The 19,625-nt window shown below is 41.5% G+C and overlaps 1 protein-coding gene across 5 annotated transcripts in view; it reads right to left on the bottom strand.

Moving 5' to 3' along the window:
• Positions 1-19,625, bottom strand: part of KCNIP4 (potassium voltage-gated channel interacting protein 4) — a 416,508-nt gene that overhangs the window by 291,981 nt on the left and 104,902 nt on the right. The window contains exon 1 of one of the 5 annotated variants that reach the window (XM_033059812.2): positions 7,295-7,571. The exons of the other annotated variants lie outside the window; for them this stretch is intronic. Coding sequence (XP_032915703.1) covers positions 7,295-7,382 — 88 coding nt within the window. The 5' untranslated portion in view covers positions 7,383-7,571. Of the gene's footprint in view, positions 1-7,294; positions 7,572-19,625 lie in introns of those variants that run through there. 5 annotated transcript variants of the gene reach the window in all.

Below are 19,625 nucleotides of genomic sequence, written 5' to 3'. Positions count from 1 at the left end.
GGATGCATCCATCTTCTCTATCTAGCCCTGCTTTAGATGTTACATACTCATTTTTTCTTACATCACTAGAGTTTCTAATCCCTATTCAGGGTATTTATTAGTGCAAGAAAAAGGAATGTATATACACATACACTTTCCTATGGACTAGTTCACTGAACTTATCCTAAGGCTACTCCATATGTGAAGACTAACAAACTCAAGATATAAAAAAAACACATGCAGTGATTCTTATTAGTAATCTGTAAAAGCACCATCTGAAAAACTATTTCAGTTGACTTCATATTCAGTTTATACTAAACTACCATTTACCATTTAAACTACCTGCTTTAAACTTCTGGCAGTTGCAGGAAGGTGCTCAGGCAAGATCACTCAGTTGAAAACAAGAGGCAGGATTACAGCTGCTGAACTGTGGTACTACACCATTGAAGCAGTGAAAACATCCTAACCCCAGAGAAGCTTATTTTGACTTTTGTGGCTGGGGTTTTATTTGTTTGTTTTTAAATATCAAGACTGATGAAACTGGTGTAAAGTAGCATTTATCAAAGGCTTCATATTTTTCTTAGTTAAAAAAACCCCAAACCAGTTAGTAAATGCAGGTTGTACTAGTCGATGGAATGTTCTCTGATAAAACAGATTATCAAAGGTAGTCTCCTTCATTTTGCCTTTTTTTTGCACAGGAATGTTTTCTATCCTGCTGCCAGGAGGAATGTATCATCTGGTGTGGGAGGCCTCACAACTGTACTCCTCTGACTGTCCTAGTTCATGTGCCTACTGCTGCCAAAAGTCTGAGACTCTTCAAGACAGTAGCTTATTCTGAATTCTTTCAAGGGTTGCTCCTTGGTAAATCCAAGAATCATCTGTGTTGAAAACAGGTTAGCAATATAAAAACATAGGAACTACCATATTGGTTCAGACTAAGGATCCATCTAGCTTAATATGCTGTTTTCACCTACAGCTATTAGTGCATGCCCAGTGAAAATGAGTAACAGAAAAAGCACTTGGAACATTTTCCCTAACACATTCATAGCCATGGACTATTTTCATCTCAGGGAAATTCTTACATGTTTAATCTAGACAGTGTCTCCCAACAGATTTGTTTTCCAGTTCCTTGTCCAGCTGGTCCCTCTGGATTTATGCAGAACTTTTTGCACTAATACCCTTTAGTAAGGAGTTTCACAGGTTTATCAGCCCCAGGGTCTCATTCCTGGCCAGTAGTAAGTTCACAGCTATCCATTTAGACATAAAGGTCATTTTCCCCAGCATGTACCACTTCATTTCACCCTACATTGAATTTTATCTGTCATTTTAGTGTCTTTGAGAATCATTGCACAATGTCTGTCTGCAGTAGAAAGTCCTTATAAAAGGCAAAAAACATAACCAAAACACCGGGCTATGCATTGCAAGATTATGTTTATTTCAGTTTGCACCCAAATTTTTGATCTAAATATATCCTGCTCCTTGCTGCTTCTCTACTCCAAGTTACTCTGTGCAATGGTTACAAAAATGAAAAGTACACACACATTGAAGAATTATTTTGTATCACACAAGGCTGAGAGGGTCCTAATGCTGCCATTTCCCAACATTGTGTCTGCACGATTTGGTAACTTTGAAAAAGTTCCTTTAAAAGTATTTTAAAACATATTATCAAGTGCTGTGTCCTACATATCGCTGAATTTTTAATGCTATTTTTATAAACTACATCAGTAGTTTGGACTCTTACAAGAACAGTACAGAATGTAGGACTTCCAAAGGGAAGATCATTAATGATCTTCTACAGGATGCTTTCCAATATGTCATTTGCCAAAGAATAACTCTATCTTCCATTATAATTAAGACTCAGACTTGGACTTTTTCAACAGAAATGGTATGCAGCATGCCAACTTTGTCCTTTTCCAATTAACACACCATAAGAAGCCTTATAACTTCAGTGAAGTCTCTTTTGGAAGGATCTGGAAAAAATCTTCTTTAAATAGGTTATATGATGGAGTTAATGCCTAAATAACATGGGACATTTGAGTAAAATATTTAAAAATATTCAGGGGAATATGTTTAAAGATTAGGGTATTGACTTTAGACGCCCCACTTCAAGATATCCAATACTGCTTCATGCATCTGTGAAGTTCAGTCTATCTCGAATATGCAGGATTATAAAGCTTGAAGCTGAAGCATTTTGCACAACACTGAGTTGCAAATCAGGAAGAACAAAGGCAGTCTATGTAGACCCATTTCTGAAGAGGGAAAAGTTATAATTTTGAGTGCTTAAATGTAACTTGTTATAATATGTTTTTTAGCAAATTATACTATTTGAAATCTGAGCAACTTTCTACAAAATTGCTGGAAGTTCACAGAAAATCTGCAGCATGTGAGAGGCATATAGGTAGGATTGATTTTTTGAGGGAATAAAACTAATATTTTTAATTTTTTCCAATTTGAAAGAGAATGCATCATAAGTACATTGAGTTAAGGCATTCTCAGATTTTCCCAGAATATATTTTACATTGCCGGCTCCTAATCTCAAGACATCTTTGTATCTTTTGTCTCAGAGCATTGTCTGTACTACAGCCTATTCTAAACAAAATACCTATTGGAGTGATAATATATATAGGGGTAGTATAATATAAAACTGTTTTCAAAACCAGGTACTCAACAATGCAATATATGAAAAATCCTAGAAACATTACACGAGGACTCAGGTAAAATTCAACTAAATATATTTAAGAAGAGTTAACAACAACCAGAAAAAAAAAAGTTTGGGGGAGTTTTTGGTTGGTTGGTTAGTGTTTTTTCAGGTATTTTTCTGTCAATGTCTGATATTTGTACTTGAGCATCTGCCAGCTCATACATGAAACCTACTCAAAATCCCACTCTGCTCACATTTGGAATCCACCGCACCCTTCCGCTGGAGGGATCTCCCTCAGAGGTAGATGAATACCAAGACAGCACCTGCAAAAGTTGCCAGTCCTAATCAGGAAACTGAGCAAGCATAAAGTAAAATGCAGAATTTCAAACGAAATCTGGAATGGTTTCTTTTAAATTAAATTTTTCCCTAAGTAGTATATGGCAAATATTTCACTCTTGTACATTGGAACTTGTGAAATTATCTATAAAGAGAACATTGCACCTCTGTATAGGAAAAGTTTCCAAAACCCCACAGGTTCAAATTACTGCATAGGCAACAGGCAAGAGATGCTGACCTTGAATCTGGAATTCTTTCCTATTAAAAATAAATGAAAAAAAGACTAATTAGGTTCATGAATAAAACTTACTTGGTGTTTAAAAAGAAAAAAAAAAAGAAAGAAAAAGGAAATATTTCAGCAAAAAGAGGCATTTGGAAATACACTAAACCTGTTTTCCCAAGAATGTTGACATGTTAGGTTTTCCATAACATCTTTAAGATAAAAGGTCTTTTAAAATCATATTATGTTATATCCTTATATCTTTTAATTTATTCTATTTCTCATATTATTTACCATAAAAGTTAAGGGAATATGGTAACATGCATTCAAAAAAAGGTGATTCCACTTGGATTTACCAAGGAGTGGCCCTTGAGGGAATTCAGAATAAACTACTGTCCTGAACAGTCTCAGACTTTTGGCAGTGATAGGCACATGAACTAGGACAGTCAGAGGAGTACAGTTGTGAGGCCTCCCACAGTTTCAGAGCTATGCCCAGATGATATATTCCTCTTGGCAGAAGGCCAGAAAACATCTCTGTGTAAAAAAAAGTCAGAATCAAGAACTAGAGACTACCTTTTGTAATCTGTTTTATCAAAAGAACATGCCATCAAAAAGTGCAACCTGCATTCACTAGTTGGTTTGCCTTTTTTTTACCTAAGAAAAATATGAAGCCTTTGATGTTACTTTACACCAATTTTATCAACACTGAGATTCAAAACCAAAGAAACAAACAAAACTCCCAGAAAATCTAAGGAAGACAAAAAATCCCACATCAATCCATAATCTAATCTACAAAAGCCTAGAAGAGTGAGATTACTTCAGTTTGTTGGAAAGAGTACAATTTCACAGCCAGGGCTGTTATCCACTTCATTCCCTGTATGCCTATATGCTAACTGGGAATTTGAATCTGACCTGTAAACTTGGCCTCCTATATAAAACTTAATAGTTCATAGCAGACATTTAATAAAAACATGCCTGAAAGGGATGTAATTGTGAAAATCTACCACTAAATTCAATGGTGGTTTTTGTTCTATCATCTCTTTCATCTTTCTTCTGTTGCAACAGTTAAGAAAAAAACCATAGCCAGTGCTCTGAAATCACTTCTCTTCCATTTTCAAATAATCTGACCTACTTCTTGATCTCACAATGATTTATTTTGTTATTTACAATATGCAAATCCATGTTGCATCCAAAAACTAAAACATTCTCAAGAGCAGTGCCAAGATTTTATGACAGTGCTTCAAAGACAAGTCAAGAGGCAAGAGGGAACAAAGTAGGAATTGGTATGATATTTGGTTTGCCATCTTCAATGAGGGAAAAGGTTTCACTTGTGGAAACACATAACTTACTATATAACAGGAATCACGGGAAATTAAAAACTTTGCATAAAAGACTATTTCTTTTCACTGCATTTGGCTGTCAATCACAGTGACTTGCTGTAAGAAAAAAAAATAAAAGCCCCAAAAAAACCTGAGAGAGATCTGGATGTACTCATGCAGAGATTGCCACTTAAAACCCATTGTAAAGATTTATACAGCATTTACCTTCAAGCAAGGGGGTAGTTTCATTAATATTGGTTCCAGCTGAGTGGACTATGACGCACAAGTCCATGCTTATGTATTATTACAGACAGCTATATGAGATCATTTTTATTTTAGACATTTAGATTTACCACAGAACAGGTCTATAGTACTATAAATGGTTATGAAACACAAGCTATAAAACCAGTAATCAACAGTGACTCCTTAGCCAGGCCCATAGTCAGTAAACCCAGTCTCCCTCCTATATCACTTTGTTTTGTTTTCTGATCAATGTAATCACACCAGCTGCAGAAGAATTGGTACTTATTGTACCAATGTGTAGATTAAGTATATATTCAACATGCCTATCCATACAGGAAGAACAGATGGATTAGATTCAGTGCAAGTACTTTCAAGAATGTGTCATTCCAAACTATTAAGTATAATGTAAATATCAAGGGACATCTGAAAAATAAACTAGAAGCTAAATCATATCAACAAGAAAATTAAATTAAGGTCACCACTGTGCTTCTTAGTAAACATTTACACTTTGAAATTAATTGGCCACTTGGGTGAGGAGATTGCCTGCTTCTAAGAAGTTAAATAAGCACACTTTTTTGTTTCTGATACTGATCCTAAATTTTTGAATGCTCAAGATAGAAACAGCAGTATCTTTAATATACGAAGTATAACTTTCTAACACTTTCAGCAAGGCTTTCTCATTCATCTTCATTAATTATCAACTAGTTATCAACAGAATGAATTATACATTAGATGATTCAGGATGAACAGTAACTGGTTTGCAACAGTTGAGGTTAGTGGGTCGGACTGGGCTATGAAAGAACTTAACAGTGGAGTTCTACCTCCCTTGGCATTTCACATATTATCACAGTATCCTGATCTCATTTGCCACATAATTTGTACATGATGAAGTCTATTAACTTAATAAGAGTAGTAAGATACCACTACCTGTAGCAAAAACAAACTGAAAATCTCCTCAAAGTATCTCAGTTCTTCCTAAGAGTGGGGATTTTTTGCTTGTTCGCCTGCCTGTAAGGAAACATGTCTGAGGCCACTCCACTTGGCTTTTTACATTGAATACATGCTGCTTAATGGTAAAAATGAACTTCTTTTAGTGATTAGCATATGAATCAGTATCCTCAGCAAGTCTTGAAATGGTTTTGAATTGTGAGCTCAGAAAGACTGCAGCACAAATGACAGTCTGAAAAATAGAGTAGTGTGTGCATCATTCCCTAGATAGGAAAGGAAAAGCTAGGATGACTTTGTAAAAGAGTATTGCTATGAATTTCTAACACATCTTTCTTCTTGCATCATATATTATTTAATTTCCATAGCAACCTACGGGAGCAAGAAGCCAGTGTTTTCAGAAAAATTTGAATTGATGCAGTTCACAAAAGAGAAACTACGATAGAATAGGAATGATAAAGAAAATGAAGGCAGAGAAATTGTGTTACCAGACACTCAAAGTTATTAAAAAGCTGTGTCAGATTTCCATAAGTTACAAGCATCCCATAAAGTAAGCATTGTCAGTGTTTGTGCTATGACTTTTATAGAATTGTAACCCAAATCTGATTAACTGCACACATCAATTCTTCCAATCATTACTGAAGAGTCAACTTTGCTCTCAAATCATTTCATCAGTGCCAAAACAAAAAACACAACCAAGACACCACCACCAAACAAACAAAAATAACCTGCTGACACTTTCAGATTACTTTAAATAAATGGCTTTTAATTCTCAACAATCATGTTAGCATAATTGGATATTATCTGCTGATGCTGTACTTGCAGCTCTGCAAGGGGAAAAAAAAAGTAACCGAAGTCTAGAAAGAAGCACAATTATATTTTATAAATACAGAATGACATCATGTAAGTTATCATATTTGTCAGCTGTTGAGAACAGTCATAGAAAATGCTGAATTGTGAAAAAAGTATATTTTTCAAAGTGATAAGAAAACTACAGCATCTGCTCTGTCTAGCTTAGAAATCTTCCCTGGTACTGCACACTTTGTCCAAGGTTACAGAAAAAAGAATTACCTAAGGAAAGCTGACAAGCACTATGCTTCAAATTCCTTAAGGGCAAAGCACAAGTGTTATTTAAAATTTCCTACTAGATACTATAACATCCCATTGACAGTTTGCAGTTGATTTACATCTTTAGATAAGCAAAACCAAGCCTCCAAGAAAAAGAATAGAGTGTGCTTGTCAAAGAATATCAGTCCAAGAAATAGTGAAAATAAAAACCATAAGATTCATCCTTTATGATCAACGTGTCTTCTCTACAGTACCTTTAACACATACAGGTGGACAGGTGGAAGCATGTACACTCACATCCCAATTTGGGTTTGTGCGTGTAAAGGCTTAGAGAATGTCAGACTGTTTAAACAATGTAACATCAGACTATGCTCTGTTTTCATTATGCTCAGCCACAAAGTAGTTCACAGATCTTCTTTTATTATTATTATTTATAAGATGAAAGGAATGATAATACAAAACAATGACAACCCTGTATTATCCTTAGGCAATTCTCTTGTTATCATGCTGAACAGCTCGACTACAGAGAAAAACAGTCATTACCTGTGTGAAGAGAACCTGTGATTAGCCTGAGAAGATACTGGGCAAATTTCATTATTTCCCGCTTACACCTCTTCCTACAGCCACTCATCTTAGGCCAGGGGGTATTCCTCTGAGGAGAGCCTGGAGACTTTGCCAATAAAGGGAACAGTTTCTGCCAGCAAACTTCTGGGGCAGTTCAGAGCCTCACACAGCCCCGCCGCCTCCTCACGGCCGAGCAAACTCCCGCCGATCTCCCTCGGGTGGCTGCGCTGGGGAGCCCGGCGGTGCGGGGCGGTGCGGGGCTGCCACGGCACAGCGCGGTGCGGCACGGCTGGGCAGGGCACGGCACGGCACAGCTCGGCTGGGCAGGACACGGCACGGCAGGACACGGCACAGCGCGGTGCGGCACGGCTGGGCAGGGCAGGTCACGGCACAGCTCGGCTGGGCAGGACACGGCACAGCACTGCACAGCACGGTTCAGCGCTGCACAGCTCGGTGCAGCACGGCACGGCACGATTCAGCACAGTACGGCACGGCACGATTTAGCACTGCACAGCACGGCGCGGCTCGGCGCGGCGCAGGCAGTGGCGCGGCCCCCGGCGCCCCCGGCGCGGCCGGACCCGCGGCAGGCGCTGGCCGCGGGCGCGCAGCCCGGCGGGCGGGGCGGTGCCGGTGCCGCCCCACGCAGGCAGAGCCCAGCACCGCCCCCGGAGCCGCTCCTCCCGCTCCAGGTGGGAGCCGGCCGGGGCACGTTCCCTTCCCAGGGGCCGGTTCCGAGCCCCGCGGGGAGTACAGCCCCCCCCTGGCCGGGGGCACGGCCCTGCCCTGACCTGACTTGCCCGGTCCTGCCGGACCTGCGGGAGTGTCAGCGAGCTGTGACAGGCGCGGCTCCCTCCACCTGCCCTCCGCATGTCGGCCTCGGGCCCCGTGGCCTGCCTGAAGGTCGTGGGAGCGCCAGGACACTGCACACCTGCAGGCAGGGAGATGGAAGCAGAAACCCTGCTGGTACCTCTGAGCTGCCCCTGCCTTCCAGCGCCCTGACCTGCGCCGGGGGGGAAATGGGCTCTGGCACAGCATTGTGCGGTTAGAATGTTTCCAAGAAAGTCTTGTTAGGAAGCTACCCGTACTTCTTACTGTTCCCTTATAAATTTGTTTTTTTCCCAACTTGCTGAGAAGTGTTTCTTATTAATAAAAATGATCTGCTGTAGTCTACATCCATGACCACAGAACCCAAACAATATGTTTTCATTTCCTTTGGAGTATTTCCCTCATAGAGAACAGCTCTATTGCATTAGAGGGTGATGCAATATGTAATGCCTAATACAGTTTAAAAAAAAAAAAAAAAAAGAAAGAAAAGAAGAAAAGACATCCCATTAAGGAAAAGCTTAATGAAAGAAAATCATCAACTGATCTAATTTTGTGACAGCACTGACCACAAAACATTTCAGTGAATGCCTTTAAAAATTACAATAAACACAAACGCACATCTTCAAGCTATTGTCCATATTATGTAGTGAGCAGAGATAAATACATTATAGACACAATATATCAAAGCAGTATCAAAGTTGCAGTTAGATGACACAGTTTCTGTGTCTGCTATCTGTACCACTAGCGTGCTGTTTTATGCTTCCAGTGAAGCTACCCAGATAATGGAAAACACCAAAATAAAACAGCTCACAGAAGCGCCCTCAGGTTACTTGAATACAGGGATTATTCTGAGAAGGATATGGACAAATTCCAGTATTTCATGTTTGCACTACATCCTACAAAGCAGGAACTAATTTCTTGGCATAGTTTTTCTGAAAAGACACAATACAGTTTGACCGAAGAACCGTTCCCGCAAAAAAGAACCCATAAACCTGAAAAACCTCCCATAAAACCCTACAAACAAACTAACCAACCAAACAAACAATACCCAATACCTGCTCAACAAAACCCATCACATTCTGAGGTATTGGAGATGCCCGCATACCTTACAAATTTCTGAACTCCTCTGGTCTCTGAAAGAAGAACTACTCAAACAGTTGGTAGAGGTGAAGAGATACTGCAGCCATAAACCTGTATCTCCTCCTTAGAAGAGGACTGAAGATGCCAATGCAAATGGTTCTGAGCTGGAGTACAGTAAATTCACGAATACAAGCCGCACTGAGTATAAGCCGCATCTCTGGGTGTTGGCAAATATTTCGGTTTTTGTCCATAGATAAGCCGCACCCGAATATAAGCCGCTCTGTCGTTCACAGCGAGGACCTGCATGCAATTAGTAACAGAACCGCGGGAGGGCGGGGTTTACTGGCTGAGCTAAGGCTGTGCAGGCTCGGCCCGCTAGGGGCTGCTGACGGGGCCAGGTGGCCCAGCCCGGTGCTGCCGCTCGGGGCCGGCCGCCGCTGCCACTGGGCTCGGTCACCCCGGGTCGGCGCTGCCCCGCGGTTCTTCCCCCGCTCCTACGGCAGCGGTGGCGGGCGGGGACGGAGCTTTCCCGCGCCCGTGGCGCCGGCGGCGGGCGCGGACAAAGCACCCCGCCTCCTCCCCGGGCCACAGCAATGGCTGCGCGGGGCTCCCGTCAGCTCCCCGAGACGCGGCAATGGCAGCGCGCGCTTCCCCCCCCCCTCCCCGGGCTGCGGCAATGGCGGCGCTTCCCCCCCACCCATCCTCCCTTGGGCTGCGGCAGAGGAGGGAAGAAGAGAGCTCTCCCGCCTCTCTCCCTGCCCCCCGTGCTGCCTGCAGGGAGCCAGGGCAACACAGTAACACTTTGTAACAATCGCGGAATGCCGGCTTTTACTGGCAGGTGCTTGGATCGGCGCCCTGGCTGGCACGTCTGGGGTTGTAAATGTCAGAAAATTATTCACATATTAGCCACTCCCGAGTATTAGCCGCACTTCTGGGTTTCCACCAAAATTTTTGTCAAATTGCTGCAGCTTGTATTCGTGAAATTACTGTACCTTTTTAATCCTTTGACATCTCCAATTACTTTATAGAATTTTCACTAGCAGTGTTACTTCAATATAAGGAACTGAAAATAACTGAAGCCTAAACAACTGAAATCCTGGTTTTCTAAAGTCATAAGCATGCATAACCAACACCATGTGTTGCTCTTCCTCCACCCAAAAAACCCCTCAAATAAAGCTGTTCCAGTTCTGATGCTGTTTCCTAAGCCTTTACATTTCAATACGGCAATAACAATAATTGCTACCTGAGGAAGATTTCATGGAAGATTTTTGACTAGTTTCACCAAGATATTTTTCTAACAATCCTTGCAGTATTTTGATAGCATTGGAGATAAATCTATCTCCCAATATTTCTCTGGTCGGCAGAAAAGACTGACTAAGACTAAAGTTGTTTTTTTCCCCAAATCAAGAGAGCAAATCAGAAAAAAGGGGGCAGGAAAGTTAGAATAGAAAATGCTAATAAAACCAACATGGTACTTTTGAAAAATATAGTAAAATAATGTTGGACAATATCAACTTATATATATGGGTAATATACCATTTTTATCTTTTTCTAATTGACAGGACACACTAAGGTCCTCAGTCAGAGCCAGTCTCTTTACACTGAGGTATAAAAATACTTTTTATATCTATAAGCTAGGTCCATCCCTAATAATTCGCAATCTATAGAGATGAACTAAAACCCACTGAAACAAGATCCTCCTAATGTCAGAAGAGTCTGCATCAGTTCCTAGAAATTCTGAATTTCGAACCAGCTACTTAGAAAAGCCACTATTTAAGTACAATAGAGGAGGAATAAAACACATGCACACATAACAAAAGCTCTTTTCAGACATTAGGAAAAACAAATGGAAGAAAAAAGTAAAAGCTCTTTGTAAACTATATTTTAAAATTGTTTCACTAAGTCCAGCTTGTGGCCTCCTAGAATAACATAAAATACAAAATTACTTTGTTTTGAAGTGCTTGGCAAGAATGAAATTACTAGGGAGGAAACGTGCAGTTTTTGTAAAAGACTGTCAACAGCTGCAGTCAAGTTTAAAAGCAAAATGGAAACACTTCCCTGAACGTACAAAGCATATTATAGTGCAGTCAGAACAAATTGATTGATAATAATAAAATATTTTCTTCCTGTGATGATTTCTAAACAAAGCTACGAGACAAATTTTAAAATCTGTGTCACCATGGCAAGAAAGTAGTGCAAGACCAAAAAATGTAAGAAATTAAATTCTATTCAATCCAAAGATTAAATTCCACATGCATTTCTTTAACTTCAATTAGGGTCTCAGCATCACAAGTCTATGCCCCAGGCCCACCTGTTGTCAACTGAAGTGCAACCTAACCATCCTATAGCTTTAGTTTAACACTACAAAAGAAAAAAATGCTGCACCAATATTGTAGTTCAGAGCTGGTCATTACTGGCAGGTATGTGTCAGTATTTCTGCACTTGTTCCTGTGTAGGAATAATATTTCACTAATAAAAAAAAAACCAAACACAACCAAAAGAGAAATACATTAACACCAACATGAAAAAACATTTGAAAATAAGTAAACCAATTATTTTTAGATTGCTTAGGTTGTTGGGACAATGTGGGTGACTCTTCTTTGAAAAAAGAAAAAGTACAAACCCCAAAAGCATTAATGTCTTAGAACTGATCACTGCAATAGACTGACATAAAATGGTGAAGAATGCTGAATTAACTAGCATTATAGTTATGTTTTGAGAGAGAAAAAGTTACTAAATACAGATTTTATTTAATAAAAAACAGAGAAAAAACATCTCTTAAAGCATTCAAAAAGAAATTAAATGTGGCTGTTTTCATATTAAGTAACAATGGCAAAACTCAAATGCCAAAAGCTCATATAATAGTTTAGAGAGAAAAAAACAAAAGCCATCACAAATATTTGATGAGAAGAAATCCATAGAATAGGGATGACAGTGCATACCAAATATAAATTTTCTAGTCTGGGAATAAAAAACTACAGCAGAAGCTGAAGTGACATATACAGAGCACAAGTTGATTGCCTTCTTGCAGGCAATTTGCTTTGTAAACCTCTTCCATTTGCACACAATCCTGTGACTTCAAAAAACAAAATTTCCTCCTGAACTAGTCCTTGCTATTGACTACAAGCAAATTGAAATCTTACAACAAAAATCAATTAAATGCTTCAACCTCATCAGCAAGGGTTATTCACAGGAAGTTGTCCAGGAGCACACAAAACCTGTGCAGAGATTCCTCGGCACTGACTCCAGAGGCTTATAAGAGCTTTTTTGTTCTTAATGCAAATACTGAATTCAATGACTGATTTTTTTTTTTTAATCAAAGGATTTTTAACCTTTTTATTTCAAACAACAGTGATATTTACAACCTAAGCTCATGGCAAGCAATAACAGATGGGCAGAAACAAACAGATGGGTGAGCACAAGGTAACAGCAAGATGTTTACGATAAAGCATAATAAACAGCTGCCACAAGTAGATGACCATCACCAGATCTCTTTTCAGCTGCTCCTTGCCTGACATAAAATTAAGGGTCCTCTTAAATCACAGTCCCTACTGCTTTATTTTAATAGCTCTTTTGTGGAGTTATACTTCTTGACTTGGCAGTATTGTGCAGTGAAGTGTCCCAAGTTCACCATCATTATTCAAGTGGATGCAGCAGGATGAGAGTAATTCATCATAGAAATCACTGGAAACGGCAAAAGTAATTCCAAATTATTCATGATGTCCAGGAAAATATCAGCTACCACTTTTAGCCACAGCCAGTGAATAGCAACAAAAATTCTCTTGCACGTCATTTGCCCAAATTTAGGGTTAGATATTAACACAGAACAGAGATGGTTATATGATAGAAGATGAGCTGGGGAAGCAGAGATGCAGGCATATGCTCCCTTCCTAGCAGCAACATGCCAACTAAATTTACTTAGATTTAAATGGTTATTGTTCTTTGTTGTCTGTCCTGAATGTTATAGTTACAACAAGGAACACGAAATTATTTCTTGTTCCATGCATTCCATGGATATTAAAATGGATGTATACATGGGATGTGGACATGATCTGCTTCTGTCTAGTAGGAACAATAACTTCCACAGAGGCCAGGACAGAGAGTGAGGGAACTGCCAATGTCCCTGGTTATGAATACAGACTTATTTACCTTCTTTGATTTTTTTTTTTTATACTCTTCACAGCAGAATTAAAACCTTCCTATTAGCCCAACTGTTACTTATCCAAACTGCATGCAATGTTTTTAAATGTGGAACACAAAATAGTAAGAAATCTGGCCTGTGCTACTAAAAATTAATACAGTCTTCCTGCTTTTGTCTATAGTCTTTAATTTTCTCCTGAAAGCTTGCTAAGAATAATATCTTCAAACAGCTCTGTTGCTGTGTTTAAAATAGGACTACAGAGAAATGACTGCTACCTCATACTGCATAATATCAACAAATTATACATGTGCTCTATTCCGATAGCTAACACCTGTGTAAAATAAATTACTTTCATTGCTGTTACAGTCCCAGACTCTATAGGTTCAAACTGAATTTTCTAACACATTTATGTAAACTAATAAAACATGTTGGCTTAGCCTACCAGAATCTTTGACCAGTGTAACAGAAATACTTAAAACATTTATCTCTATTATTCCTACCTTCCCTGAGCTAGCTGTTCTCAGAATGCCTTTTTTTTACCTACTCAGTGTCCTTGAAGCTTACCCCAAGGATTCATTTTCACACAACACTCTAAGATGATACTGCAGACAGTAAACCAGGAGCTACAACTGCCTCAACCTCCCCCATGGTCCACACTTGCCTAATTAAATATTCATCACTCCCAAATGCTGCAGTGTCAAACATGAGCAACTTCCCAGCCTGACCTCCTACAGCCAGCCTGTGGTTTGTGCTGGAGAATAAACAAGACTGAGACTTACCCGCTGAAACATAAAATAGCATAATGCAGTTTTCATGTTGCACTTTAACTTCTGTGCATGCAGTGTAAAATTCTCACTGCAGAAGCCAGAATACTAACTTTTAATGCTCAATATACATGGAACACCTGTATGTAAAGTTGCATGGGCGGTGTTATCAATAAATGTTATGCAGACGACTAAAATATTAGCTTCCTTATAATACAGATCTTGTTTTCTATGTATGGTAATACCTTTCAACTTAAAAATATATTATTGCTGAGTCTTCATAAATAAAAAAACATGATTGAAGCATACTAATACAAGCATATGAGGTTTTTTTGGTGGCTTTGGACTCTTATTTTAGTTCAATTTTCAAGAAAGTTGGGGGCTGCCTCCAAGAGAAAAGAGAAAAATTCTTATAACTCATTAATTGTATCAGACTCTGCACATATTTATATCTGTACTTAATGAAAGAGAAATCTGAACAGAAAAAAACCAAAAGGAATCATCTTTCCTAATCATAGCTGTAATAGTCTGTAAGTTCCATAAATCTTTGAGATTTGATATAACTAAAACATATCCATATCATGCCCATACAAAATAAAAAATAGTATTTGACCCCAAAACCTACATTACCCTGGGTATGCAGCATTCTTAAGACAATAGAATAGGCATTGCACCAAATCAATCATGAAAATTCTGTAAGTATAATAACTAGTACAGCTTAGACCAGTAAGTAAATTTATTCTGAAGAAGCTTGTTTTCACTACATATGTAGTGAAAACACTGCATCTATGTATATGTATATACATTTACCTGAAAATATATACATATATACATATATAAATACAGTTTTTAAAAAGTTCACTTCATAGCTTCAATAAATATCAGTTGCAATTTATATGCCCCTAGGATTTCTTCTTCCAAGTCAAGGGCTTCCCCATAATTTTCAGGCATTTTCTTTCCCCTTTTATGCTAGTTATGGCTTGATGCTCTAATTAACCGAAAATTTAAGATTGAAAAGTGCATATCCTTAAGTTTTCACATGCTTAATCTGGCATGAATTGCAATGTAGTTGGCTGAATATACTGCAGCTACTTCCTCAGGGAGGAGAAAGACAGAAGAGAGATACCACAGTCCAAACATTTCTTCAAAGCCTACATCTTGGTTGAAGCAATTTTGCAACAGATGTCCTTCATCCAAAACTTGATTCTGTTAGTTATTAAATATAAAGTACCAGTGTTGAGAGCAAGTAGAATTACCACACTCCTAGGTCTGTGGTCTGTCTTTTTCCCTCCTGGCAGGGTCCGGCAGAGAAGAAAAGCAGTTTATCAGCTGTCCTGTGGAATCCTTCAGTAATGCCCTTTGAGGAACATGACCAGCTACCAGTCTACTCCAGATTTCCCAGAAAAGTTGTGACTGTAGTAAGGACCCCTAGATCTTCTTCCCACATAATACAGCTGATGACCTGTCACAAAAAGTATATAAAATTTGACTCTGACACAGAGGAAAACCATTTTAAATAGACTTAGAATTGTTCTGATCATATCTATGGTTTGGTAAACCTGAGCTGAACCTTGCTCATGAGTAATAAGAAAAGTTTATGTGCACTCAAAACTCTACCACTCTAAACTAAACAACGATTTTTCTACTCTGCACTCTTATTTTCATTACAGGCAAAAAAAAGAAGACAAAAATCCAAAAATAATTTTATTATCATTTCCAGGCAACTGGAAATTCATCTAGGTGCTTCATGATACATATAAAGCTTGAAGAATCTACCCACTGTATGCTCCAGGCAGAAAATGGTCCTCAGAGACATGAATCAGAGGGTATCACACGCATTCAGCTTTTCTGGACCTGTAAAGAAAACATCTGAGTCTGTGTTAGGGTCTTGAAGTTGCATACTACATACAGTGGGTAGATTTTGAGGGCCTTATTCAATATCTATTTGTATCATTTGTTTCCCCGCCTTCTACCACATATTATTCTGCAATCATATGGCCATTTCTCTGACAAGCATGACCACAACTAGAGTACAGTAATTTCACGAATACAAGCCGCAGCAATTTGACAAAAATTTTGGTGGAAACCCGGAAGTGCGGCTAATAGTCGGGTGCGGCTAATATATTAATAATTTTCTGACATTTACAACCCCAGACGTGCCAGCCAGAGTGCCGAGCCAAGCACCGGTCAGTAAAAGCCGGCATTTCGCAATTGTTACAGTGTTACCGTGTTGCCCTGGCTCCCTGCAGGCAGCACGGGGGGCGGGGAGAGAGGCGGGAGAGCTCTCTTCTTCCCTCCTCTGCTGCAGCCCAGGGGAGGAGGGGGGGGGGGGCGCCGCCATTGCCGCGGCTCGGGGAGCCGACGGGGGGGGGGGGCGCCGCCATTGTCGCGGCCCCGGGAGCCGACGGGGGGGGGGCGCCACCATTGCCGCGGCCCCGGGAGTGGACGGGGGGGGGGGGGCGCCGCCACTGCTGCGGCTCGGGGAGGACGCGGGGGGGCCGCGCCGCCATTGCCGCGGCCCGGGGAGGACGCGGGGGGGCCGCGCCGCCATTGCCGCGGCCCGGGGAGCCGACGGGGGGGGCGCCGCCATTGCCGCGGCCCGGGGAGCCGACGGGAGCCCTGCGCCGCCATTGCCGCGGCCCGGGGGGGGGGCGGGAAGTGCGCACCACCATTGCCGCGGCTCGGGGAGGAGGCGGGGTGCTTTGTCCGCGCCCGCCGCCGGCGCCACGGGCGCGGGAAAGCTCCGTCCCCGCCCGCCGCCGCTGCCGTAGGAGAGGGGGAAGCACCGTCCCTGCCTGCCACCGTGGGGCAGCCCCGACCCGAGGTGACCGAGCCCAGGGGCAGCGGCGGCCGGCCCCGAGCGGCAGCACCGGGCTGGGCCACCTGGCCCCGTCAGCAGCCCCTAGCGGGCCGAGCCTGCACAGCCTTAGCTCAGCCAGTAAACCCCGCCCTCCCGCGGTTCTGTTACTAATTGCACGCGGGTCCTCGCTGCGAACGACAGAGCGGCTTATATTCGTGTGCGGCTTATCTATGGACAAAAACCGAAATATTTGCCAACACCCAGAGATGCGGCTTATACTCAGTGCGGCTTGTATTCGTGAATTTACTGTAATTCCACGACCATAAGGCACACCGGACTATAAGGTGCACCTCCAGGAGTCGGCAAATTTCGCACCTTTGTACATTATATAAGGCGCACCGGACTATAAGGCGCACTTTTTTTTTGCAGCGAGGATCTACTGCCGGCTCCCCCCACGGCCCGGCCTGCCCCTATTGGTGCGGCCCCGCTGGCCACAGCACTGCGGCCCTGCCTGCCCGTGCTGGCCATGGCCCCGCTGGCCCCCCTGCCCCTATTGGCTGCGGCCCTGCCAGCCCCGGAGCCGCGGCCCCGCCTACGCATGCCAGCTGCAGCCCGGCAAGCCCCAGTGCCACGACCCAGCCTGCACCTGCCAGCTGTGGCACCGCAGCCCCTCCTGTACCTATCGGCCGCGGTCCTGCTGACCCGGGCATCGCGGACCTGCCTGCCCTTAGCAGCTATGGCCCTGCCAACCCCAGCACTGCGGCCCCGCGGGACCGCCCTCGGCTCAGGGTTGGCACAGGGTAGGGCTGCCCTTGGCCCAGGGGCAGCGTGGGGCGGGGCCGCCCTCAGCTCGGGGCGGTGCAGGGCCGCCCGCTCCCTCCCTCCCTGCACGGTTTCTGCTGGCCAGGGGCTGCCTGCCCGGTCCCACCCCCGCCTCGTGGCTCGGCTCACGGCTCGTACTTCTGGGTTGGCAAATTTCACAGCTTTGTACATTATATAAGGCGCACCGGACTATAAGGCGCACTGCCGAGTTCGGACCAAAATTTTAGTCAAAAGGGTGCACCTTATAGTCGTGAAATTACTGTACTTGTGGCTTCAGGCAAACCTCCCTCATCTGCCCTTTTCACACCACTTTAAGTCAGTCCCTAGGAACCAGTGATGAAAAGAGGCAGAGTCAATGTAAAATTTCGAGATTAAAAGCAGGAAAATGGAGCAACCAAGGAATTCAGTCTCACGTGTGACCCAAAGGCATCAGTGAAAGACAATTTTTGGCCTCCAGGTGAGAACACTTAGTGGTAGGGCAGGTAGTTGGGACCATGTGCATGAGACCTCAGGAAACTGTTGATATTGAGTATGAAATCACTGCAATCTCCTAGCAACAACACTCTAAGATGTGATCAAATAAAGGCCTTAAGCAAAAGCACAAACCATTTTTCAGCCCTACAGCCTAAGGAAGTGAAGCAGTGGGATTGTGAACTCAGCTACTATAAAGTTACAAGTCAGTGACAATGATAATAACATGTATATGGTCAAGGTGAGTAAAGAATAACATCATCAATTGCCTGCAAATAAATATCTGACTCTGAAGCCTAGAAGAAGATAAGTAAAATCAAACTCTACAGGTCAGTAAAAGGGATAATCATTTTGATATAATACACACATACATTATATAATAAATACAGATACTCAGGAATATAAAGATACAGAGGAATACTCCTGCTCATCTCTCTCATTGTGAGGAGAAGAAATACTACTAGAAGAAAAGAACATCTATACACTCAAAGAACAATGGTAAACTTTAATCTTTATAGGATCTTATATTGTGGATATTAATATTACTTCTATTTAAGCCCTGCAGAAATTTCCTAGTTCATATCAGCTGGTCTGTGCCTCAATATAGACTTTCAGTCACCAAACAGAAATCATGCTTTATATTACAGAAATTATGACATCAAACTTTTTTCCACCAGAACAGGACTGCTATCTTTACTGTAGGAATTGTATTCAAAATGGAAAAGATAAGCTCTTCAGTGAAAAAAAAAAAAAAAAGCTATTAGAGTTATCTTATGTCTAAAGAATAAGACTGAGGGGAGCAAGAAAAAACCCCAGAAAAAAACCCCAACAGTCTCTCACTATTTCCAATACTCAGCTAACTTGTCAGCTATAAGCATCCTAATTGCAAAGATACCCCCTTAGCAATTTTGTTCAAGTATTTATGGTATGTCATACAGTTTTCATTACTCCACTCAAAACCTCAAGTTCCTTTTGATTTAGTAATCACATTTTATCCCACATTATTTTACCTTATCATAATCTAGACTCTATCATATGATGTCTTCAGGTCACATTTTAATACCTTACCTCTTTGGTTTTCTACCCAAAGACAGAAAAAATAAACAAAAAAACCCAAACAAACAAACAAACAAAAACCCCCATGAGTAATAGATGTTTTAACATGTGGGTTTTTTGAAGGCAAAACATTAATCTGTAACCAACCATAGATTTCCTTACTATTTTAGTAGATACCACTTTGGCTTCTTTAGAACATTTCATCTTCTGAGAAAAAATCAACAGGGGAAAAAAGCCATGAGTGCTTTGTGTGACTGCCTTGCAAGTGGTCTATAAAAGTGGAAGTGATCTATAAAAGTAGAATACTATCAATACAAGGACATCATATTTCAAAACATCCTACAGTCTCAG

This window comes from Catharus ustulatus, chromosome 5 (genome assembly GCF_009819885.2).
Source record: "Catharus ustulatus isolate bCatUst1 chromosome 5, bCatUst1.pri.v2, whole genome shotgun sequence".
Lineage (NCBI taxonomy): Eukaryota > Metazoa > Chordata > Aves > Passeriformes > Turdidae > Catharus > Catharus ustulatus.
Note: the sequence above shows the minus strand (reverse complement) of the source record. Positions and strands in the feature narration are given on the sequence as shown.